Genomic DNA, 26,667 nt, shown 5'->3' on the forward strand with positions numbered 1-26,667 from the left:
GTAGATCCCAAACCTTATTAATCAAACATTATAACCAAAAAGGCAGCATTTAAATTCAGCATTTTAACACTTAAGACACAAATATAATGGACGTTATGGAGTTTAAAGGTCCAGTATTTAGGATTTCGGGACGTCTACTGGCAGAAATGAAAGACAATATTCATAACCTGGATTTAAGTTGTGTTTTAGTTACCTTAGAATGAGTCACGTGACTCAAGTCAGGCGTATGTCGCTCATTTGAGGACTTAAAACTGCTTGACGAACGTTGATTAAAGACGAGACTTGACCTTGACTTGGTATTCATGACTTGAGACATGACTGACTGCCATAATACGTGGGTCGAAGCGGGGTTTTATACCTGCTACACAGATTCTGTCTTTGCATTGTGTGGTTGCCGCCAGCTTCACTGCGTGTGCTGAGCTTTGCCAAGTGGCAATGCAGTTGGTTATGTAGGGTTTGGAAGCATATAGGCTTTATTAACTGGCACTGAATTAATTAACTGAATCGTCTCAGCAACAGGATGCATTGATTTGATTGATTTATTTTAATGTGGAATGTAAAAAACACCCACAGGGCTGCTCTGCTGCTTCACATCGCCTCTGGTACCATGAGTTATTCATTTTAATCATTTTCAAACAGGTTCAGCTACATTTTTTTTCAATATTTTAAAACGCTTGGACCTTGAAATGATGACGAAGGACAAATCTGGACCCCGTGGCTCGACCAGTTAGGATAAGATAGGTTAGGTTAATGTGTGAGGCAGCTTTTATGGAGGAGTCTAGTCCAACAATTATAAGATTTGGATTCAATTTGGATTATGTTGTTGATGACGGAAGTAAGATGAAAAATCAGACATGATCACCACATCCAATTTCATCACTACAAACCCACAAAGAAAGGACAGTGAACGTCCCGTTTTAGCTAATTACTGCCTGTCGAATAGGGCTGCAACTAACAATTATTTTCATTGTCGATTATTTCTTCGATTAGTCAACTAAAAATGTCGGTCTGTCTCGCCCAAACCCCAAAATTATGTCATCTAATGCCTTGTTTCGTACTCACACCAAAGAGTTCTATGAAAAATGACCCAATTACTCAATTACTCATCGATTAGTCGAGGAATCGTTGCAGCCCTACTGTCGAATTATCAGAATTTCATACTACTTGACCTGTGACTTGCTTGACTAATAGCAAGGACTCAACTTGACCTGCTTGAGTCACACCACTGTAACCCGAGTCTTGCTCAAGGCTCGAGACACACTTATGACTTGCACATGTGTGACTTACTCCCACCTCCTCTCCCACGGAGTCTACCATGTTGTTTCTACGGTGTCTTTACGATGCCACTAAACCCTACACACTGGGACTCAAAATAGACAGACTTAAGAGACCATAAAAAGTAGATTAACCTGGCGTAATGTGCCATTTACATGCATAGTTAATCATAAAACACATGTTGTATGATGAGGGCTGCAGGCACTGAGAGCTCATAACCATCTGACACATGCACTGCCTTCGTCTTCCAGAGTTTGACGATGCGTTCAACACACAAACAAGTCACATTTTCACAACAGAGAGGAGTAAGCTGCTGCGAAGTGTGACTTTCAGCAGCAAGAAAATTATCACCTTGATAAGTATGGGAGTAAAAAAAAGCAGTTTTGAAATTTCTTGGGTCAGGGACTGAGATTTCTCATGGCATTGAGCAGTGGGCAGTGCACTCGGATGACTGAGACACAAACCTACTTATTGCACCTTCGGGAGCACAAACAAAGCGATACGTAGGAAGCAATCTTGGTTTCCTATGTGTCTGAACTGTTTGGCTTGCAGCGCTTGGAAGCGAGCGAGCGAGCGGAGGCTGACTATCTTCAGTCTTGTCAGCAGTCTAAACTGGCCTAACTCTCTGACAGGTGATGAGAGGCGGCAGCAGCAACGCTAAACTGACAAGCTGTCATGCAGTATTTTTCCCTGGATATCGGTTTGCGAGAACCTGCTGCCTGCGTTCATCCAGCAGGAAATCAGAGTCCCCTTAATTTTGGCGGGGAGGGAAGTCAGTTGGCTCGGTGGAGCAGGATTTTGGTTTCTCCGCTTTGCTTTGTGTCCCTCTGTAACCTTATTTCCTCTGTCAGGCCTGGATGGTTTTTTATTGCTCATTTTAAAAAAAGCTTTCATTTTTCATTGGAGTATCGACTCTGAAGCACTTGGGAACTCTGATAAAAAGTAGCACAGGAGTGAATTTTATTATTACTAAATGTTTGACGACTTCACTCTATCACATACTTTGAGGCTGTAAAGAAATGTCCTTCCACCAGTTATTGAAACAAAAATAAATTATCTTCTTTGTCGGTGACAGCGGAGACATAATAACCGTTTCATCTCCCAGCAACAGTCTCTTGTAAAATCTCAAATTAAAAAAGCTGCTTTCAAGTTTTTTAAGAGTTCACCTGACAAAGTGTTTGATATTTTTAACCTTTATCGCAAAAAAAGACACCTCAACAAATCAAAATTAAAGATGGCCCTTCTTTGTCCTCTCCAGGTGCCATCCTGGGGCGCTCGGAAACGCAGGAGTGCGCCTACTACAATTCCAGCTGGGAAAAGGAGCGCACCAACCGCAGCGGCATCGAGCCCTGCTATGGCGAGAAAGACAAGCGGCGGCACTGCTTCGCCACGTGGAAGAACGTCTCGGGGACCGTGGAAGTCGTCAAGCAAGGCTGCTGGCTGGACGACGTCAACTGCTACGACAGGTACGCAGGAAGCAACAGGAAAAAATGTGAACAACAAATCTGTGTTGACACCGGCAGGAGGAGAGCTAGTTAATGTTAGCTGTTAGCAGTTAGCAGCTAGTGGCCAAACTAACCGCAAACATGGGTTGCATTGCGGTACATTATGATGTGTTCAAGCTCTATTCAGAAAGAAATAGTCCTGGGAAAAGGTAGATGATAACACTCTTGTGATGTGTTCAAATGTAATCTTGTAAAATTTCGTTTTTGGCGATATTAGTGAGGAAATTGTGAATTATAAATAAAAGGCTTTTGAAGCAGTAATTTAAAAAATAAAGTAAAAGAAGGTTGACTTATATTAGAGGTTGGTACATAATAGTATGATTGGATCTGTGCTCCTACAAATGTAGTGTAGTATTAGTGATATCCTCAGTGTAGTTATCACTTGTCCTTAACTTTTTCTCTGTGTTTTGCACGTGCAGGATCATTAATGAAGTCCAAAAAATAATGCATCCTATTCACTTACAAAATTCAGCTGCTGACCACGTCTATTTTGAAAACTTTTCTCGCTTGTTTTCAGTCAGAAATAAACAGTTTTTTATGCCTCCAAGGCGCCATTATGTTTTTGGGTTGTCCGTATATTAGGGGTGGGAATCTCTAGGCACCTCACGATTCGCTTCAATTCCAATTCCGAGGGCAACGATTTCGATTATAAAACGATTCTCGATTCTAAAACGAGCCAATAGGAAAATTTACACTAGATATTGAAAAACATTATTGTAATGAAGCTGGAAATACATATGCAGTGCATACAAACTGTATTACTGACTGTGGTTGAGATGACTACACTCCACAGGTCCATCCTCCTCATCCACAAATCTTAACACAAATCTTTTAAAAAAAGTAACCAGTTACTTTACTGCGCTACTCCCTGAGAAAAGTAACTCAACTCAGTACTTTTAAAATACTTTTGAGTATTCTACATTGCCCTTCACTGAGATCCAGTTCTCTCATCACAGCCGTCACTTTGACCAGTAGAAACACACAACGATCTGCTGCTGTAGACAACTGTATGACAACAACACCCCAGCGTTTTTAATATTTCCTCTGGGGATGTTACCACACAGAGTAAAAGGCGGAAATGATGGTGTGAAACAGCAGAGGCACTTTGTCAACCCGCTGAGTTAACGTTACTGTCATTAGCATCAAGCTAGCAAACAATGGTACATCCTCACGGTCGGACATAAAGTAATAACATTAACAAATAGCGGCGGGGCTTTTACTCACCACAACTGCAGAGGCTCCCAGCTTCATTTGAAACAGACTACATTATAGACGGTCCGTTATTTATTAATCCCTCTGTGTGTTTATATATTTACTTTTTATCCGCTCCGTTGTCTTTGTAAAGTTAACATATCGCACCGTCATTTCAAACTCAACACTTGTTTCAAATTAAAAGCCCCTTATTAACCTCGGCTGAGAGAATCCCTCCATTTTCTAAATAGGCTTTTATTCTGAAACATTTGTCAGAACTTCCTGTGGAAGATACAGTAGCTTGATAGTTTACGTATGGTGCTTCAAATGTAGCTCCTGCCATCTGCTGACACTTTTAGGTGACTACAACAACATGTCAGCTGGCACATGAACACACACAGTGACTCAAATAATAGTGAAATAAAAATAGGACAAGAATAACCCAATGACATCACACATGCCGTGAAAGACGACCGGGGATATTTGGCAAAAAACACTTGGCATAAAAAAAAACTCAAAAGCTCTCAAAAAACCACAAATACTATTATTTACAACACTAAATCTTATTTACAAAGAAAACGAACACCACCAGAACTCCGTTAAAACACCACTAAATCACTCAAACTTGCACTCTCCTCGTCAGATGTCACTCTCCTCCTGCTCTGCGCACTTCCCTCCCCTGCTCCACAAGTAATGACGTCTTTTCAGCTTCTCAGCTTTCAGAATCCGTTCAATTTACGTCAATAGCGCGAATGGTCGAGGAGTTACATCATAATGAAGATGTTTAGAAGTTGTGAAGCGTTGTCAACTGTCATGGCTACATATGAGCCCGGACAGACGTGGATGTAAATTCTATTGGCCTGCAGACAGCCCTTTGCAGTATGAAAACATATCGCATCTCTGCGGCTGATTTTATGGGAAGTATGTGGTGTCCTTTCCTCACACTGTCGTCAGAAACATTGAGGAACAATTGAATAAACCAAATTTTGCCCTCGAGCTCACGCAAATGAACATTCTGGCACTTTTAGTTGTAATTAGTGTTCAGCCTTGCTCAAAAGCTGTGCGCTCATTTCAAGCCTCTCAAAGGCAGCACATCATGACAAGGGCTCGACTTGAAATCACCTTGAGCACATTTTTGTTCCTCAGTGTGCGTCCTCACCTGAATGACTGGCACAAGGCTGCATTTTTAATTACCTGCTAGGCGGAATTTAAATGTCTGCGTGAATCTCTGCTGAAAATGCATCCAGTTAAAACCCCAGAACAGCAAACATATTAATGCGTGGTGTTATTATAGTTTCCTCCTCGCTGGAACATCAACCTGGCACCAGATGCTGGTTTGAGCCGGTTCTGCTTGTGCTTTCCTTTGATTCCTGAGCGATAAAGTTGCTGTAGATTCTGCAGCCCGCACAGTTTGGGTACCTCTGCTCAGACGGCGCCGCCTCGCCTCCCTGGAGAGTCCAGAGCAAGTCGAGGGCGGCTGCCACTTCCTTTGGCTTTTATCTGATGACTGTGTGAGTGTGAAAGAGAGAGCGAGTGTGTGTGTGATTGTTTGCATGTGTGTGTATTGGCATGTGTGGGAGTTATTTTATAAATGTTTTTCTTTCATGTCTTCTGCGGCAGAGAGGAAGGAGGAGAGTGTCTGTGAGTGTGTGTACGGTCCAAATGTGTGTGTCGATGCTTTTTAGAAGACATCATGTCTTCTGCAGTGAGTGCACGGGGAAGTGTGTGAGCACATGCGTGCACATGCAGATGATGGTTTTTGCGCGTGTGTGTGTGCACTCACTCGCACTTAAATAAAATAAATTGCTCCCACGTCCTTTGCACGGCGCAGAGAGGAGGAGAGATTTGTGGGCTCCTTGTTTCTAATTTCCACCTCCATGTCCTCTGCAGTAACGAGTGTGTGGAGAGGAAGGAGAGTCCAGACGTTTTCTTCTGCTGCTGTGAAGGCAACATGTGCAACGAGAGGTTCCTGTATGCCCCTGAAGCGCCGCAGAGCGACCCACACCATTCAACCGCCTACAGTATGTACAGTCCAAAATGCACACCGCAGTTCTCTCCTGAAAATGACAAACATTGAGTGTTTACAGCAGGTTTGTATCGCAGCCACACCTACAGTTGATTCTCTGAGCTTAAAATCTCTTATATTATCTGTGTGTTCAGGTTTACACCATTCACTCCAAAAACACTCCCACACAGGAGCAGGGAAAAGTATTTCTAAAGTTCCATCATCTCCAAACATTGACACAACATCCAGGCTTTCACTCTGAAGAGACAGTCCTCCACAGAGAGTAATATAAGGCACTTGTGCTCTGGATATTTGCCAGCTCCTGAGCTTACAGGTGTTCAGGTCTTGTGCTTTGTGCGGTGCAGCCAGAGTTCAGGTGCGGATGTTCTCACCTGGAGCAACATTTTGTCATTTAAAAGAACGATGATATATCAGGACGTGTTTATGTCTCGGTTTGTGGAATCCAGTGAAAATGTGGCAGTTAAGTCTGTGTTTGTGCTTCTTAATGTCAGCTGCTGCCAAATATGTAAGCAAAAAGCCTTAAAGGGACAGTTCACCCAGTCCTGTAGTGCGGTTTATCAGTCTAGATAGTTTTGGTGTGAGTTGCCGAGTGTTGGAGATATCAGCCGTTGAGATGTCTGCCTTCTCTCATGTTTAAAGGCCCTGACACACCAAGCCGACAGTCGTCTGGCAACCAAAGTCGGGCCGTCGGTGAGCGCCTGTCGCCCTAGTTTTTGCGGTGTGTCCCGCACCGTTGGCCCTTCGATGTCAGCTTCTTTTCAGCCGATTGAGCATGTTAAATCGCCGGCGGAGCTTGTCGGTGAGACAGATCACTCTGATTGGCTGTTCAGGTTTTATTCCCTCGCCCCTGTAGCGAGTGAATCTGCCTGTAGTGAAACCGGGGTTAACCGGTGCTTCCTCCTCAGGCTCCACTTCACTCAGCTGCCCGACAGACCCGCTGCTTCTTCCCACTTTAACCTGAATAACAAACTGAATCTAGCTGGGAGCGTTAGCTGCAGCATGACCGGAGGGAAGCACAGCCAGTTAGCCTCCGCTGGCTTCCCAGCTATCCCCGCCTCTCCAAACAGAGAGCCGGAGCTAGCTGGGAGTGGCTAGCGTAGCATGACAGAGGGAAGCACAGCCAGTTAGCCTCCGCTAGTCTCTGAGCTAGCCCCGGCTTTCCGTTTGGATCCAACCGGAGCACCGAGCCCTGGTTTGTTATTCGGGTTTATCGGGCAGCTGAGTGAAGTGGAGCCTGCGGAGGAAACACCGGGACCGTCTGGATGTAATAGTCTGTGGAGGTGCTGCAGTGCTCTGCTGCACAGATAGGAAACCCCTCAGCTGACAGGATGTACCACTCTGTCACTCCGCTCTCTCTCACGCAGGCGCAGAACGTGCGTGCTACTTGGCCGTCGGATGTAGTCCGTGTAGTGTGTTCAAATGCAACTGACACAGGGCGACGTGAGGCGACATAGACGATGCAACAGTTGGCTTTCATCGCCGCTAGTTCTTTGATGTCGGTTTGGTGTGTCCGCACCTTAACAGAACAAGATGGCACTTGACTCGTGGTACTCAAAGCGTTAAAAAACACACATGAAAAACTCAACAGCAGTGTGTCTTTCCAGAAGTCATGACCTGGTTACTCAAGATAATCCACAGACCTTGTTGTGACCATGCAGGAACTATTTTCTGTCTACTGAACGACACCCGCTGACTGTTTCACTGCGCAGAAGGAAGCGTGCATCTACTGCTAGCGGCACTAAGCTAGCTAATGTAACAGCTCAGCAGAGGACGATGTCATAAATGTTAACCTCTCTCATCCATGAGTAGATGCACTCTTCCTTCTGCTCAGTGATACGGTTTGCGGGTGCGGTTCGGCAAAAAGAGTTCCTCAGCCCAAAGCACTTAAACTTATTACCAGTGAATGTCTACAGAACAGCACAACGTTATTTAGCACAGAATTGACCATAATGAGGCTTCCACAGTGTTTTCAGAGGCGTACTGCAGGGGATAAGGGTCATCCGCACCAAGAACGATAGCTAAATATGTCATTTTAAAAATTATTCTAACTCAAGTGGCAATGACAGATAACAAACACGCAAGACTAGGCAACAAATTTCACATTAAAGAAGCATCATTTTCATCTGTAATTCCTTTAGTCCTTGAATTTCGTGAACACATATCCTTCTGTTTTTGTACTTTGTTTCTCTCATAAACGTACAGTAGTAACAAGTCTTTCCTTAAGCTGCCAACTTGTGTTGTCAACAATATTCCTCCTGCGATAGTGCGCATTTTATAAAGCCTCAGAGACTGACACACATAGAGGCAATAAAGTGCAATATGTAATGATAAATATATGTATGATATGATGTGCTGGAGCAGCAGCGTTAAATTGAATTGATTGAATTGTGTCCTTGGTGCCACTGTTTGGACGCTCACATCGTTATCGCTCTTAGTGTGCACGGCTTTATGCAGGTATGACTATTACAAATGCAAAATGATGCCACTGCCTTGAGCCGATAAAATTTTGTTGTGTGCTCACCCCTGAGTAGAAACTCTGGTGTCCTTGCACTCATCACTTTCCAGCTAAATTGTCCAACAGGCCCGTCTGTCTCTTCACATTCCTTTAAATGTGACTTTCTGAAACCTGCAGACACCCTGTAGAGAAAAGCTCTCTGACAAATGCCCCGAGTGTCCCACGATGCAGCTGGTGCAACCCCACCGGCCCTCCCCTCCACTTTTCCTCCCTTTCACCCCCGCCCCGAGGACGACAGTGGTGGTTGGCGTCCGAGCGTCGGCACTTCTGACAGCACTGCCGAATCAGACTGTCACACCTTGTGATGGGAGGACAGGCTGAGCCAGCAGGCGTCACCCGGCGACTCCTACAGGGGTCGGACACAGTTCAGAGCTCTGCTATTTTTGGCAGGCGGATTACGTTATGTCACGAGATGGATTTGCTAATCCTGCTGCGTGTGTGCATGTGTGTGTGCGTGTGTGTGTGCGTACATTGATATGATTCCTAAGCACAGTAAGCTGTAAGCAGGGTAGGAGCTGCACTAAGAGATGATGTAGCACAATGTCAGGGATATCAGACATGCTCTTCTCTTTCTTTCTTCTTTTATGTTTTCACCTTGACAACATTCATCATTATGTAAAGATGAAATTAGCCAGTTACAAGTGCTGTCTTGTAATTCGTCTTCTTCTTCTCCCCCCACAGCCACCTCCAACCCATTTTCCCAGAAGCCCAAGCTCTTCAGCACTCTGCTTTACTCCCTGGTTCCCATCATAGGCCTGGCCGCGGTCGTCCTCTTCTCGTTCTGGATGTGGAGACACCACAAACTGGCCTACCCGGCGGCCCTCGTCCCAACACATGTAAGAAAATTCGACTCTTTAAAAAAGCTCCAAGTTCATGACCACGTTTCTGTCTCCATCTTTGGTCCACGACGCTCATCACTGCAGTTTGTTTCCAGAGGTCACCTGTCAATCAGGCGGCGTGGCGGGCGTGCGACTGTGGTGTCCTCTTTCCTCCAAGTTGCTGCTGATGCAGTTAGAGTTTCTCTTTTTGTCTGTTCAGCCGCCATGGCCACTGCATCCCACTTCATCTGTTAATTGCAAACAAAGGGGAAATGTAAAACGCGCCAGTTCCTTGCCTGCGTTGCCAGTGATTTATTTCTTGGAAACACGTACTGTAAATGCAAACACAGAAGCTTGGAAATAAACAGAGGAACAGGGTTCCTACAGATCCTTAAGACATTGAATCATTGGTGTTCAAATGTCTTTAAATTGCAAAGACGTGGGAGGTAGGGTTTTATTAATTGTTTTGTTCTGATGTTGCATTTTAGTCTCTCAAAATAATTGGTAATATCTATTCTCATGCCTCTGAGGCTTTATGTTTTCAGGTTGTCCGTACATCCCATTCTTTTAAGCACGATATCTCAAGAACACCTTTAGGGAATTTCTTTAAAGCTGGTACAAACATCCACAACACTATATTATATTATATTATATTATACTATAATATTATGTGTCCATCTGGGAGAGACAAAATCGGCAAGAAAACTTGCCAACAAACACCAAGTATTTCCCAGGTCTTTTAAATTCGTCTCTGCTAGGAGTTTTGATATTACAATAAACAGGGTTCCAACTAGGGATGTTCCTGGCGACTAATTTCCCTGTCGACCAAACGAAAATTTTAATTAAGACGAGTCGACTAGTCTGAAAAAGGGAAAACACTCAGAAAACACTCAGAATTTAGCACAATTTATTGTTAAGTATTTGAAACATTGTCTCAAGTCTTTGAAGCCACGATCTTCAACGACCATGTTGGATTTTAAATGCCACTGGAGTACGAGACACTGCTGTCTGACAGCTCTGTAGCACCCACTAGTGGCGGGCGGCTGCATGACATGACTACTATTTCTGGTTCCAACTAGTGAGAGGCTGGACGTTTTAATCGTTAGATGACAAATTGCGTGCAGCCCTAGTTCCAACAGTCATAGAAAACCTGGAGAAGTCATGGAAGTTCACAGTCACATTTTCTAGGCCTGGAAAAAGTCATGGAATTAGTCAGAATTATTTAAAGTTGTTTTTTTTTGTTTGTTTGTTTTTAAAATATTGTTTGTTTACAATGAAATTGTTACAATAATATTCTATGTAATGTAGCATAACAGCAAATTAATTTCCTGCAGCTGTCAACTTAATGTAGCTCTAACACGCATCCATGTGGGACACCGTTCAGTGAACCATCACATACATTTTCCTTGTAAGTTTTCTGCCTTGGTTCGTCTCTCTTCATGTAGGCCAGCTAGCTGAAATTATCTTTGAATAGAGATTGAGTCTGATGTGTTTGAAGGGAAAAAAATGTTTATTACAGGTGTTTGAAAAGTTAAGAAAAGGGAAAAGTTTAGAAGTTTTGTCCATTAAAACGTGCGCGAACCCTGAATAAAAAACTGGGCGAAACATTCCTGACCTGAAGTATTTGATATCGGTTCGTGTTTGTTTGCTTTCCTCTTCAGTTGTGGTTTAGACGACAAATCGCGTGCATCCCTCGTTCCAACAGTCACAGAAAACCTGGAAAAGTCATGGAAGTTCACAATCACATTTTCCAGGCCTGGAAAAGTAATGGAATTAGTCAAAATTCTTAATTTTTTTGTAAAAAGTAATGACTTGTGTTGTATATAATGAAATAGTTACAATAATATTCCATGTAATGTGGCATAACAGCAAATTAATTTCCTGCAGCTGTCAACTTAACGTAGCTCCAACACGCGTCCATGTGGAACACCGTTCAGTGAACCATTTGGTACATTTTCATCGTTTGTTTTCTGCCTTGGTTCGTCTCCCTTCATGGATGCCAGCTAGCTGAAATTATCTTTGAATAGAGATAGAGTCTGATGTGTTTGAAGGAAAAATAAAAATCTTTATTACATGTGCGTAAAAAGTCACGAAAAAGGAAAAGTTGGAAGTTTTGTCTATGAAAACATGCGTGAACCTTGAATTAAAACTAGGCAAAACATCCCTAACCTTGAGTATTTGATATTGGTTCGTGTCTGTTTGCTTTTTTCTTCAATTTTGGTCATTGTAAATTTTTTGCTAACCCTTCAAAAAACTAGCATGATCCTGCTTAAATTGATCTAAAATAAGAACCATAATATCTGGAGCGTTGATTCTTTCAGCAGCAGAAAGCTGGCTTCTGTCCTCCCCGTCATCTTGTCATTACCTCATGTTACCTTACCTTACCTTACATATTACATGATCTCCCCAAGGAATTTCCCCACAGTAGCCGTGGGGGATTGTTGTTTGCATCATCCTGTATATATCAACTTAAAATAAAAACCATAATAGCAAGAACATGTATTCTTTTAGCAGCAGAAAGCTAAGGCTTCTGATTTCAGTGTCACTGACGCGAACAGAGGATACGTTACGCACTGTGCGAACACATGTGGTTGCACCAGAGGAATGAGTGGTGAATCTATCACACTCAGAGGATTAAATGTCACTCCAAGCGGCATAACAAACATCGTAAAATATCTTAAATCCAACTTGCCTTAAGTCATAGGAACCCTGACCAAGACAAAGCCGCCCTTGTAAACTTGAAAACAAACTAAAAATGGTGACAGAAAATCTCTCCTTCAGCTCCGGTTGATTCTGTTGATTTGTATTTCCTGCCTGAGTCAACGCTCGTTAGTCGCCGCTGTAAAAAAGAAGACTTGCATTGTTCAGAGTTTGCAGTGATACAGTAAAAGAAACACTGCCTCCTCTATTTAACCAACCTTCAACTCTACCACTGATCTAGTTTCTCAGCGGGCTGAAACGGCCTTGGCCTTTCCCGGCCCGTGCAGCAGAGGGACACAGCTACGGTCAGCCAGAACAGACACACTGTGCGGAGAGTTTACGTCGGGATAATTGCTTTTTCACTTTCTCCTTTCAGAGTTGTGTAGAGCGATGAGAGGAGCCCTGATTCTGTCTGTTTCTTTTTCCTTGAGCCTCCTTTTCTTCTCCTCAGACGTGCTTTTGAAGCAGCAGACTTCAGTTGAGATGGTTCATATCGTGTCAGAGTGGCTTTTAATCAAGGTGGTGAAATAATTACAAAATAGAGCTTTGACCCACATCTGATCGCGCACCCGTTCACCTTTCATTACTCTTCATTTATTCACAGTCATTTTCTTCCTCTCCTATTCTGCTGTGATCGCCATCAGGCTTTTTCCAACGCTGCTCAGTTGAAAAAAAACTCTTATCTACACTTTTGATCATTTCATGTCTTCACTTGATCCGGCCAGTTTCATCACCTTTGTGAGTCAAATCTCCGCTCTTGCATGGCTTGAGAATAAAGCTGCTTTTCCTGACTTCCTGGTTCATTTAGTTTTCTATGATTTTGCGGCGGTTTTAACCCGACGGCAGCGCGGCTATATTCTCCGCTGCTCAGCAGCAGGGGAAAAAGAAAACCCATGCAGAGCTTCCACCGTATGGAAGAGGAGTCAGGGGCCTCTGCATTATTGATGAGGCTTTATATAGGCAAACAAAACTAAACACAGAGACGCTCGCAGCTCTGCCTCGGAGGATGGTGGCGGCGATGGTGGTGGGTGGGTGGGTAGGTGGGTGGGGAGTGCGGGGGAGGGAGCATGGAGAGACATGCAATTCTTTCAACTTAGTTATTGTATTTGCACAGTGCTAAAGCATAGCAGGGAAGAGATAAAAAGACAGTGACACAATACAATCAGGAAACAAATGCTAGTGTGTGTCGGAAAAACAACAGCGCTAAGAGGCTTATGAAACGCCTTACCTGGAAACAGACAGATGAATAAATAAGCAACATAAATAACAACGAGATCACGACCCAAGAAGAGCGGATCAGATAACTAATGATGATACAGCGGAGGAAAAAAAAGATAAAATATTCATAAAATCACAAGAGGAGGAAAATGAAATCAAATAGCTGGGATGGAGGGAATGAAGTCATGCCAGATGTGTATAATCACGTGTGCGTGTGCAGAAGTATTTAATGCATGAATGAGTAGGTGTGCAAGGACAGGAGGAGGAAAGGAGGTCACTCGTACAAGATTGTGTTTAAAAGTCAGCTCGTATGCGTCTCTGGAAGGAGGTGATGCAGTAAACCCCACCCGCCTCTTGACTTAAAACAAAGGTATCTGCAACCACTATCTGATACACACTCAGTCACTCCGGTGTCCGCAGCTCATTTTGGAATTGATTAACCCGGGTTTTTCAATATGGAAGGTGGAGAAAGCCATCGAGAGGAGGCAGAGATGGATGCAGCAGGAGGGGGGATGAGGAGGGATTTATTTCTATCGTCTTCTTTTTTTGGGAGGGGGGGTATTGTTGAGGAATGTGTTTTTGTGTCGCACCACAGGCTGTATTAAAAAAAGCAGAGGTGACTCCGACGATCACTCAAACAGCTCACTCTCGCAAAGTCATGGAGGACGGCTTCTAGTGATTCTTACACTGCTGAGAGTGAAAACACACACCAGTCTGTTTCAGCACAGGTTACTGAATTAGGCCGTGAAACACCTGCCTGATGGAGTCTCACATATATATAAGAACTCTGGCGTTTTTTTCTGAGACAGGATGGCATTTGAAAAATAAGAAACGCCTGTTGTTAAAGACACACTGTCCACAAACAAAAAAAACATAGATAGACAATATTCATTTATGGTAACAAATGTTTTTGAACAAAAATAATCTCACAATACAATAAAACCTAAATCTAACTTCAAATCTCATTTGAAAAACGCTGTGTCCTATTTTTGTATTCTGTAATTACAGTGTTAAGAGCCGAAAAGACTGATCACTCTGTAAAATTATATTACTGAAGATGACCGTGTAAACTGCTGCTGTGAAATGATCCCAAGTAAAGGGGGGAAAAAAAAAAGTAAAAGTAAGTACATAAATAAATATAAAAATAAAATAAGCATAAATAAAATAAGATAAAATAGAAAAAAATAAAATAAAAAATAAAATGAAAATAAATATAAAAATAAAATAATATAAAATAAAATAAAATGAAAATAAAATATAATAAATAAAATAAGCTAAGATAAAATAAAAATAAAATATTATAAATAAAATAATATAAAATAAAATAAAAAATAAAATCTAAAAAATAAACAAGCCAAAATAAAATAATATAAAATGAAAAATAAAATAAAATAACTCAAATAAGCTTAAATAAAATAAAATGAAAATAAAATATCATAAATAAAATAAGCTAAAATCAAATCAAATCAAATGTAATAAATAAAATAAGCTAGAATAAAATAATATAAAATAAAAGATAAAGTGGAAATAGAATATTATAAATAAAATAACCCAAAATAAAAAATAAACTAAAATATAATAAATAAAAAAGGCTAAAATAAAATAAAATGGAAAAAAATAAATAAAATGAAATGAAAAGAGAACCGTGTCGTTAAATTAAACTAATCCCATTCCTAACACACTGACATGACAGTGGTTTCAATCTTCTCCTGCGAGTCTTGGCCACCAAACCAGTCAAGCGTATTTCACAAAATGCAGAACTATTCCTTAAAAGCCACTCTCTATTGTCCAAACAATACTTAACAAATTGTGTCCAGCTTTTTTGCCATTCACTGTGTTAACTCTGTTAAAACACTTTGTCAGATGAAATTTGAATAATTTGTCTGTAATTTGTATTTTTAACAAGACAGCATAAAAAACTCAGCATTATGTTTCGTATCAACTTTCAGCAACTCAGTGAAACTTCAAAAACAGAAGATATTTTATAGATTTAGTTCGCCTGCAGGCTGGACCTTCATTTATGCTTCATCATGCTTGTTTCTCTTCTCCACTGCATTTATCAGAGCATAATGCACTACACTTAGTCATGTATTTTTAATGTGACAGCAACAAATTGCTCACACTTGTTGCCCATTGGATTTTAAAGAGCTCTGTGTGTATGGGAAGTCGTCACCGCTGCTTATCACAGGTGTTGGTAGGAATAGATGATTTTGTTCTCTGTTCCCTGACATGTGCTATGTGCCAACAAACAAACAATGCTTCATCCTTTAAAGCTGGCAGAGCTCTGCATCACACTGCGCACATTTAATCTAAAGCTCTAATTAAAAGAAGGAGGAATGTGATTATGTTATAAAACAAGCAGCTGCAGTCCGATCGGAGCCAAACATGAACACTTCTGCTTTGAGGAACTTCTCCGGTATTCCAGGATTTAGCCAAGTTCTGGTGAAACAAAGGACATGGCAGTTCCTGATGCAGGTCGCAGCCAGTGTTTATTTCCTGCAACTCATGGCTTCTAACATTAAGGAAGTTAGCTAACAAGCTAACTAAGTTACGAGAGGAGTCTTCATCATCCAGGGAGCCAGCATGCCTCGTCCTCAGATGCTCCTATGCCAGGCGAAGTCAGCTTTGTAGATGTTGCTGTAATGTTACTCAATGGCACTGAAGGGATTTTGGATCGTGAAGGTGTTGCTATGGCAGTAAGTAAATCGGGCAGCGACACAATGGTAGCCAATGACGCCACCAACTAATCAGTAGTTAAATTTGTTAGCAGCTAATTAGGGAGTCGATTGTACGTTATACTCCGTGTGATTTTGGGCCGTCCCAGACGAAAGGTGACCAACGTCAAAGAAACGTGACGATATCTTTGGTCGTGAATCGGTATCGCATGGTGAGAGGATGGTCATTGTCACGGTCTTGCAATCAAAGACAGCCTGGGATAAAATTCTGACAGTGTCCGAAATTAGGGATGAACGAAGGAATGCTTCGCACATCTATTTCTAAACAGGTGTGTCGGAGAGGGACAAGCAGAACGCAACTTGGAGAAAAACTCATCGCACCTACGTCAACTAACCAACCAATAGAAATGCACCATGAAATGGCGCTAATGTTAAATGCTAGCAGATGCTAATTAATACTTCGAGCACTTGCTGCAAAATTGGCATGCCAAGTTGGCTTCTTTTTCCCAGCCACGACAGCATCCACATCCTCCTATTCTTCCGACTTTTTTCGACACGTACATGCCACTATAGCGAGGTTTGTTTTCATCTTACCACTACAGCGCCATAGTTGGTTGACGCACGCTGATGTTGTTTTGACGCTGATGGACATATATCGTAGCCTGCAATTCAGTGGGCATTGTTGTGCCCCACATCTTCTCTGCCTTTTCCCCATTGTCCAGTGGGATGATTCGAGATGCAGGCCTTCTGTGGTGGTCACGACAACAAGTTTACAGTTGGTAAACAATGGAGGAGAAACTGGTGGTAGTGGTTGCTGGATACCCAGAGCCATACGGCCCAGTGATAGACAGCAGGTTGTCAAACTGCCCCTGAGTTTGCCTCGAGATGTCCATCATGGAGGAGAAGCTCCTGGACCAACTGGTGGTACTCCCCATGACCCACCCTCTTTTTTAGGGTCTCATGTACCCACATAGATCTCCGTTTATCTGCCAGAGCTGCAGCAAGTACCCTCTGCCTCAACATTTTAGGAACTAGATACTGAGTCCTGTCACATGCAAAGAAAGAAGGTAGTGCGGCGCGTCCTGTGTGATCAGGGCCTTAGACTGCATTTACTCTGAGCAGGCTGCATGGGAATAAATAACAGTATAATGTAGTTTTCGCTTTGTCCTGATGGTCTCTGCTTAATTTGTCTCTAGTTGCTTAAGAAACAAAGTTGCAAAGTAAATCTGGCAGGGAAGTCACGGAGTTGGCAACGCTGATCAGAAGGAGGATCTATTTATCTTCATCAGAGTATCAGCCCAGAACTTTCCATGCTTTCGGTTTTTTGTTTTTCTCTGCAGCTCAAGAGTTCATAGTCAAGTCAGAGGAAAATAATGCATCAAGTTGCTGACATTATTTTCTTAGCAAGGTAATGAAACATGCAGTCTTTGTGATGCAAAAGTAAATTGTTCCCACTTAATGATCACTAATGGATTCATTATCACGGCTCTGTCCTCTAATCTAACCACGCAAGGCCCTGAAGAAAGACGGAGAACCAACCCTGTGAAAAGAGCTACTGCTGTTCCTTCACATATAGTCGTCAGCTTTGCACTGGGACCGGCTGCAGGTGGGGGTGTTGGGTGGAGTTCACAAAGAAGGCGGCGGATTGATCTCATCAGAGAGCGCATGTCTGATTATCTTGCGCGCTCGCTTTAAGACTCTGCAACCTTTTAAAAAGATGAAATCCAGTGTGAAATGCAGAAAATGATGCGCAGCAGAGTGACTTAATTGCACAGTGTCATTATGTCATTATGATGGCGGTCCATCATGGACTGCATATTTGCCACCAAGTCTCCATTATTCACACCACAGTGCGAAGTGGAGGCAAACTGGAATTGATTCTGTCTGAGTACACAGACCCACAGCTTTCACACGGAGAGGCTCGGGAGCACTTAAACATAAGTCTGGATGTTTTTTCGACCTGGACCCTGTTTTCTTATCTCTATCCATCTCGCGGATCGATTCTGACCAAAATCTCATCAATTGCTTTATTATGGAGCTACTTGCATCTTGTTTGTCTGGGCGCAGCTTTCCAAAGAACTCCTAATGGGCCAGCGGACTCCAAATATCCTGAAAAGCCCCCAAAACCTTAGACTGCCTTAGACTGCCGCCCTGAAATGCTTTCGGCACAGGTTGTTAAAGGAGATTCAAATTAGATGAACAGGGCTGTCATTTTATTTCCATTCAAAGCTTCTGTTGAGGTTTTCAAATGAAGCTTCGAATATCTGTCATAGTTTGTAACATCGTCATCCTAAGAAAGGACCGTTGAATAAAATCCTCAATTTGAATAAAGTGAGTCATCGGATTAAATAACTGAGTCTTTTAATTTTTTGGTACATGCTCTTAGCGTCCAGGTGTCCACAGCCAACGATGCTATTTACACCAGGGTGAATATTTTCGGGCATTTTGTGTTGTCTCACATGGGGCTGAGTCTCCTGTGCGCAAGTCACCCACCAAACTTATCCTTCCACGGGTTGTGTCGCTGTCACCTGACATATCATCTGACATTCTCGGGGTACATTTACGAGTTATTTCTCATAAAGTTACCACTTTAAACTCTGAGAATATCCAAGATTGGCTAGTGGATGCCCAAACCATGACCTCTTCTTTGCTTCTGACCTTGACATGTAAACGTGACGAGTACTAGCCAATCGCAGCACGCAGTAGTAGCTTTTGTTTGTTTGTTTTTAATTAATTCAACTGTCTTTAAAGAATAAATGTTAGCTTGCAAAAACAGGTACATGCCCTCCTTTGTGTGCGGGAGAGCAGAGCAGGAGAGCAAACTATTATTTGACCGCAGTGAAAATTTTTGAAAGCCTGAATGCAGCAAGATCATTTTGAAAATTATTACATTCGTTCTTGACTTTTGAACCTCATGACGCTCTGGAGCTATTGTATAACTACATGTACATGTCAGACAAAATGGAAACAGTCCAAAGCAGCCACCACAAGAATATATTTCGATTAATAATACAACATACAATACAGTCTACATTAAAAAATTGGATATGAGGGCGCAAATATGAAGAATCCGAAGCTTTGAACTTTTTGTTACAGCCCCCTTTGTAACAGATTCTTCTCAGCAGTTGTGATTTATTTCTCACTGGGCAGCTGTTATGCACGTGTGTTACCATGTGACATGCCAGTGAAATCTAAACATTAAGGAGCAAACTATGAGTTGGTCGAGACAAACGTACCTTTTTGCGTTTTTTCAGACCCAGAGCAAGGGACTTAAATTTGCTTTCTTCACCTAACATTTACTTGTCTTCCTTGAACTTGAAGTCGCCCTCCAGACACGTTTTAAAGTGTGTAAACATACTAATACTAGCCCTCACATAACAGTAAAAGAAGTGGTGGTCATGCTAGGTTGACTTGTGAAAGAGCAGTGCACATTAAGATGACTAGTGTTAACAGGCAGTGGCTGACACAGCGTTAATGGTTGTGAAACGTGGAGTAGCATCTGCTGTGATGGAGTTTTTGGTAGATAGTGGAAGGAAGTAGGGCCCGACTGATACGGATTTTTTGGGATCAGTGCCGATTCTGATATTATGGAATAAAAAAATCTGATAACCAATGTATCGGCCGATAAAATTTTTACGTTTTTCAATTTTAAAAAAACCTGCTTTTGATGGCTTAAATATAGTTCAAACAGTTGTCACAAAGATACAAATTGAAGGAAGAACATTTTACTATTTTCAAATACTTTTATTATCAGAAATTATGTGGAACAAGCAGGATATGATCAGTTTGAACACAAAATAAATCAAAAATATGAGGTGCAAAAAGGCACCGAGTGTGGATTATTTCATGATGGCTATAATCGGCCTATTAAATCGGCCGGCCAATAAATCGGTCGGGCCCTAGAAGGAAGCTACAGGGTCTGGTTTAAATCCCAAACTGCCCATTCTACCATGTTCTCTCACGAGGTTAATGCTAACTCTGCTGTCTATACTGACAAGTTTTCCTGTACTGGAGGTCTCAGGGTTTGTTTTTGTCATGTCGAAGTTGATTTGTGTTTCTGTATTCAACAGCAATTGGCTTTCGAATTAGTGAAGTACCCTATCTAGTTTGTCCGGCGAGATCTTTAGTGAAGTGCACAACTTGGCACAGATAGAAGTCAGTATAGTTCAGAGCTATAGTGGCGCTCTGAAGTGCCTTCTTCATGCCACCTTTGCATTTTAACACAGAACCAAACATTGTGGCCTCATTGTTTTCCCAATTTTGGACATTTTTGACCACTGTTCATCTTCTTTGAATCAACTGTTAACTCGGAGTAGAGCCGCTGGTCTTTTGCGTCGAAAGGTGTCAGTTGAGGTGGTTCAGCCATCTGATCAGGATCCTCCAGGGCGCCTCCTGTTAGAGGTGTTCTGGGCACGTCCCACTGGTAGGAGGTCACGGGGCAGACCCAGAACACACTGGAGGGATTATATATCTCATTTGGCCTGGGAACACCTTGGGGTCCTCCAGGAGGAGCTGTCCCCGAAGCCTTGCTGGGGAAGAGGGATGTCTTTGGTGCTTTGCTTGGCTTGCTGCTCCCATGACCCGGCCGTAGATAAGCGGATGTAAATGGATGGATGGATGGATGGTAGCTGCTACCTTTTAAATCTCTTAGGGTGGGTGGCACATATAGGACGTCATCAAAACTTCACACTCGTGCTGCTCATGATACTGTCCTGCCAGCTGTCCCTTTTATACAGACATAGTTTCACTACTGTTACTGCCTCGTGTGTCGGCTTTAACGCGAGACAACGCTGTGACATTCCCGCATTTTTGAGTGGAGGGGGACTTTTAAAAAGTTTTTTTAGTATTAAACAAAATGTGCTCTTCAATCACATAGTTCCTGATGTAAATTTGCCAAATGTAGACATTTTTATGTGGACATATATCTTGTTACAAGATACTGCAGAAGAACATTTACATATTCCTTCAAGTAAGGTATCAAAATAAAGCCAACATTACCCAGCCCTTGTTGAGAGACGTATTTTTTGGGTGTTTGATTTCATACAGTCTGAGCTCTGTGTTAATCTCCTCAGTTTCGGGGCTTTCATCACTTCCGTAACCCAACATTTCTGTGTCTAACATGATTTTTGTGGCTCCACTCATGCGTCTGTCATCAGGGTGCTGTCGCTCTGAACTTTGCATTTTTGTTTGTTTAATTCCACCGCAATCCAGGAAGAGTTTCTCTGTTCCTTTCACACATTGTTCAATGCATTTTCAGTTGCTCTGCTTCGGAGCGTCATTTTTAAGTTCCAAAAATATACCATCTTGCCTCTGGTGTCATGCTTATTAACACCTATGATCCATGTGGGATTACAAACACCTGTTGCCCTTCATGTGTCCCAAACCATAGCTTTCGGAGCCCTGGTCTGGAGTACGAAGGAGAACAAAAGGTTGTTCAGGGACGACCCATCATCTCCTGCCTTTTATCTGCCTCTATTTCATCCACTAACTGACAGAAAATAATTTCTCTGTTTGCTTCTTATGTTCCTTTTCAACAAGCACGCCTTTCACATTATGGTGGAGGTAAGAGCAGTTCAATTGAAGTTGAAACACTATTAGTTTTCCCCCCTTTTTGGGTTCAGAGCTTGAATTCTCCACCTCAATCCCAGACCACCATTTTGTTCTTCTCTTTGCTTTTTCGACAGCGTCTTGTTTACTCGGTTCGTAGCACATTTCTGTCTGTTGTTTTTTTTTTTTTTTTTTTTTTTATTTCTGCCTGGGTTTATTGCATGGATGGATGTCTTTTGTGCTCCCTGCTGAAAATGTATTGTGCATGGTGGAAAGTGGCCAACACGGCTCCGAATGCAGCCCCCTTTTTTGTATGAATGTCCACCTGTGATGTTTATGTAACGTATTGTGTCTGATGTGACCCAGTTTCCAGAACGGTGTCTGCGAGACCTATGGCTCTCCATGTCTCCCCATGCAGAGAGAGACGGAGCAGAAGTGTTTGAAACTGAAACTGCGGCATGCTTTTTCATCTTCTATGCAGACTGAGGAGGAGTGCAGATACATTTTGCATAAGTAGGAGAATTGCCACTTACCTGGAACATTTTTCAAGTCAGAGAGTGTAAATTACTTAAGTACGAGAGGAGCGTAAGCCTTTGCAAATGTACTTTGGCTCAAATTTTATCAAACTGGAGAAGTATGGCTGCAGACATCACAGAAAATTCTAATGTAAAAAAAAAGAAGAGTAGGTAGCTCACTGAATAAAAGCCAGGCTCTCTGGGAGAGTTAAACCCAGGCTTATTGTCACTTCAGTTTTCCAGGTCAGCTCTTTTTAAGGTCATGTCAACAAGTTTTTGTGTTTTATATAAGCTCAGGTTTTATGTTCATATCAGCAACAAGATATGACCTTAAGATATGAGGTTTGGAGTCCAGAATAGCTGCTCGTTATCCCTCTAAAAATCTAACTTAGCATTTGGATTCTGTTATTTCTCTGTATCTGCATCTCAACCCACAACAGACCAAACCAGGCCGAAAGGACCCGTTCTGATGTAATAGATGAAGGTGTAATCCGATTAGGCCATTGGAGAGGGTTGAGGGTTGGGAAGAACAGCGTGAAGCAGCAGATTCTGTTTTCCTGTTTCCTGTGGTCTGCTGACTAAGTGTAATGCGCCCCCGTTTGAGGCCACGGCGCCCTGCGATCGGACAAGGGATCCGGTGACTCCCGAGGGAGGCCGGTCCTGGCTGGGCCGGGTCGCCTTGTCAGGCCGAAGCCTGGAAGACAGACAAAGAGTTTTCCAGAAACAATGCAGACTCAAAGAAAGAAAAGAGTCCGGCGATAACTTGTTTTTCGGCCCCATCATCATCAGGGTTATCTCAAATGCCAGGAAGTTGTCGACATGTTGATGACTTGCATTGTAACGTGATGCACTGCTGGTACTGGGGATCAGGCCATAACCATCGAATCCATCAGTCATCATTCACATCAGAATCATGGTCAGAGTCGGTCATCTCTGTTGCCTGGCGTTGTGACTGTGCAGGAATGCGCCTTGGTCTTCTATCTGTAGACTTGCATTGTACCCTTGAACAGCACTGGTATGTCGAGCACGACAGAGGCCTTCTGTGATCATTTTGTCACGCACATCATGATCAGAGTCAGTGCCACATATTTCACTAAGCACAATGGATGCACAGGAATTTGTCTCGGTGACATTTGAGCAACATACCGATGACTTTCATTGTAACACGACAGGAAAAGATGAGACGGTGCAGCCATTACTGATTTCTAAACCACGTCGTCACCAGAATCAGAATGACTTTAATCATTGAGAGCATTAAAGGGTAAGTGTGGTGTTTCTCAACCTGGACCCTTTTTCCTTTTGTTTGAGTCGAGAGGCTAATTTAGAATTTGATATTGGTCCAGTATTGAGTGAAAGAATAGCACACAGTCAATTTACATCCACTAAGTGTGCTTGTTTTTGTCACTGACAGGCTCCGATTGTTATTAGTGTCTTATAGCATTATGGAAATAATCCCTACAGAGATAGACCTTATTGTTAAAGAGTAAGATCCTTTTTGTTTAACCAGAAATGGCCCAGAAATCGCCATCACCAAACCCACCAGACTCCATTTAAATAAACTGTTATTTTAGCGTGTGTAGAGGCAGTGTATTCTCACATCTAACTTGGTGAATTAAGGGTTCATTTCAACCAAATCAAAGTTGGTGATTGTTGGAACAGTAGGCCCATTCCCACCGCAAGAACTTGGGGTAATTTTACGGGGCCGGGGCCGTTGGTGTGTGTCTCCACCGCAGGAACCACCCCCGAAGGACAGAGTTCCAGAACTTTTACAGGGGCTAAACAAGTCCCTGCCTCGGAGTCGGTACTCAGAACGGCCCCGAAAAACGTTTGGCTGGGGCTTGGGGTTTACTTGGTGCTGATTGGATATACTCAAGGCGGGATGTGACGTCAACAGAAAGTGACAAAATAGCCGGCATTTTTAAAACTCAGCAGCTCTCGTTCATAGCTTCCACCGCCATGTAAACGAAGAGATATGCCAGAAACCCAGCAACCACCTCAGCCCCTTCAATGTTGATTATCGTCTTTCTCATGTCTGCTTTCTTCTTCTTACTTCTGCTTCGTACTTCTTTGTTGTTCTTCTTCTTTCTTTGTTTCTTTGCTGCGTCGTCCCGGTCAAAATGGTCGCGCAACGATGACGTCACATCCAGAGCCCGGTAACTTTACAGGAACCTTCCTCCTATTCTGCCACACAGAGAAGGCACGGTGGTTGAGAGGGCCAAGCGAGAAGACGTTCCTGTAAAATTCCTGCCCCCTCAGATAGTACCAGGAACTTCTTCTGTGAAAACGGGCCGAGTGGAAAGGCGAACAGATATGGTTTTTGTGGGTTTTATTTTGTTTCTGTTGACTTGAATCAAGAGTGTTTAACAATGATTAAATTACTGTTTGTTTAAGTAGAGTCTGGTGGGTTTGGCGATGGTGATTCGAGGCAGTTTCTGGTTAAACAAAAAGGTCTATCTCTGTTGGGATCCTTTCCATAATGTTGTCAGACACTTAAATCGCTGTACGAACAAAATTAGCGCGTGTACCTCCTTTCCCACTGCCAGTAGACTAGAGCTGTGCCTTTCTGTTTCAGAAAACAGGTTCGTAAACAGTAGAAAGCAGCATGGAGGCCAGCGAAAACGTTACGGTGATTACTTCTCTTTATATATCTCTTACTTATTCAGTCTCTCTTTCAAACTCAGTGCCGACTAACTTGGAGCGATGATCGAGTGCTGCTTAGGTGGAGACGGTCGGTAGGGGCTAAAAATAGCACGAATGTTGTATTCCTATCAACATCGATCAGATCCGGAGCTGATAAATACCCGGACAACTGCAGAGTCATTTGATCTGGATGTGAATGCCGATTGGAAACGTTCCCATTACGCACAAAACCCAGACGTTAGCAGGTTTTTTGTGCAGTGGGAAAGGTGCTTTAGAAAAATAATTTGAGCCTGTCATTGGCCAAAACGAGCACTTTTAGTGGATGTGGAGTGACTGTGCAAAAATGCCCCAAGTGGTGGCAGTGTTCTCGCTCAATACTTGACCGATTCAACGCGAAAACATGGGAAAATTGGGTCCAAGGTAGAAAAATATGGAACTTAACCTTTAAATACAGAAACTTTTCTCGGTCAATTTCAAGGTTACAATTTGTCTTTGTGACAATTCCACAACTTACCAACAACCGGCATGTTTAAATGCTCCTTTGATGATCATGTTCGGATCTAAATCGTGAACCTTGTCCCGCCGCGCACAATAAATGTGCCGCAATTTTTCTATTACATTTCTGCAGTCTCATGTATGACTTGCATGATAAAACAGCTCCTCTAATGATGTTTTTTTCATCGAAATCATGACCAGAGTTAAAAATTCTTCAATTACGGAGCACAGTAAACACGCAGGTATCTGTGTGGAGATGCAGACAAATTAATAAATTGCTACATAACACTGAGCACTGCTTGTACTGTGGCGGACAAGACAGTCCCTGGATAATACCTTAATTTTTTCCATCCACAAAATCATGATCAGAATAACAATCGCTCCAGACTGCGTGCTCAATAAATGCACCGAAATTGGGTTCGGTCACGTTTGCGCGCACGGAACAGTAATGGCACAAAGGGAGTCCTTCAATAACAAGTGTTACCCCATTTTCACTGACAAGTTTCCACAGTCACAGCAGGTGTACCGTTCAGGTCCTCCACTTCCCTGTCATATTTAATTTCTCTGGGGATATAAACATCCTCTTTGTGTCTGTTGTCGGGTCACAGTTTCTCATTGTGCTGCACTTGTTTGTGTGTGATGCTTGTAGTGTTGGTAATCAAAGAGTCAGAGCACGTTTTACTGTCACACTTAAAGTTGATTGGGGGGAAATGAGTGTTGGATGACGGCCTAAAATCTGCAAATTGTCTCACCTTGCCTGGATTTTATTATTTCTTATATCGGGGACTCTGAAATGGGTCAGGTAAGAGACATAAAGCACAATCAGGGACACCCAGAAGAACAAATAAGGCACCAGCATTTTATTTTAATTCAGCTCCTCCTCCTTGGTGAAAGTCCATTCTCATATATACGAAACAGCATTGAAAACAGACGTAGAGAAACCTTCCTGTGAAACTATACATTCGTTGTTTTCCTCAGCACAATGTGTCCCTGAAGATGTTTTCCAAGGTGCCAACTTTGGGGCTGCTCGGGCCGCTCGAGCTGTAATCCAACCTCTGCACCGTCGTGGGTAATTTTCCCCGTCATTTGGCTGGCGTTCAGTGTGAAAGCAGCGCGCAGAGACAGCAGGTCTGCCTCGCAGCTCTCTGTTAGAGGGAGAGGGTTTTAAGTAAACACGGCAGTTCCCACTCGAATCCTCCATTCCCCCTGCCAGGCAGCTCGTGAAAGACACACACACCCTGCTCCTTGTTTTTCTTTTTTAACCAAAAAAAACAAAAGTGTTTTTCCTTTATTCCTACAAAGCTTCTTGTTAATCTGCTACCACAGTGATGTGTACTAGTACAACCTCAAAAACAGATTAGACGGGATGAAACTTCATGAGCCCCAGGGAGCAATAACACAGTGTAAATAAAGTATTAGATATTTACAAGATTACAAGTCTCCAGCCATGCTAGCAGCTCTCAAATTAAACTAATATTATACAACTTATTGGTAATACACTGCATATTTATGTCAAACAAGCAAACTATATCAGCAGGGCAGTTCAC

At 42.6% G+C, this 26,667-nt stretch overlaps 1 protein-coding gene across 2 annotated transcripts in view; it reads left to right on the forward strand.

Moving 5' to 3' along the window:
• LOC125884886 (activin receptor type-2A) overlaps positions 1-26,667 on the forward strand; it is a 67,709-nt gene that overhangs the window by 27,314 nt on the left and 13,728 nt on the right. Inside the window, exons 2-5 of one of the 2 annotated variants that reach the window (XM_049570153.1) lie at positions 2,534-2,741; positions 5,862-5,992; positions 9,194-9,348; positions 21,462-21,485. In XM_049570153.1, the coding sequence (XP_049426110.1) occupies positions 2,534-2,741; positions 5,862-5,992; positions 9,194-9,348; positions 21,462-21,485 (518 nt within the window). The remainder of the gene's footprint in view (positions 1-2,533; positions 2,742-5,861; positions 5,993-9,193; positions 9,349-21,461; positions 21,486-26,667) is intronic. The other variant, XM_049570154.1, reaches the window with a different exon arrangement.

This window comes from Epinephelus fuscoguttatus, linkage group LG24 (genome assembly GCF_011397635.1).
Source record: "Epinephelus fuscoguttatus linkage group LG24, E.fuscoguttatus.final_Chr_v1".
Lineage (NCBI taxonomy): Eukaryota > Metazoa > Chordata > Actinopteri > Perciformes > Serranidae > Epinephelus > Epinephelus fuscoguttatus.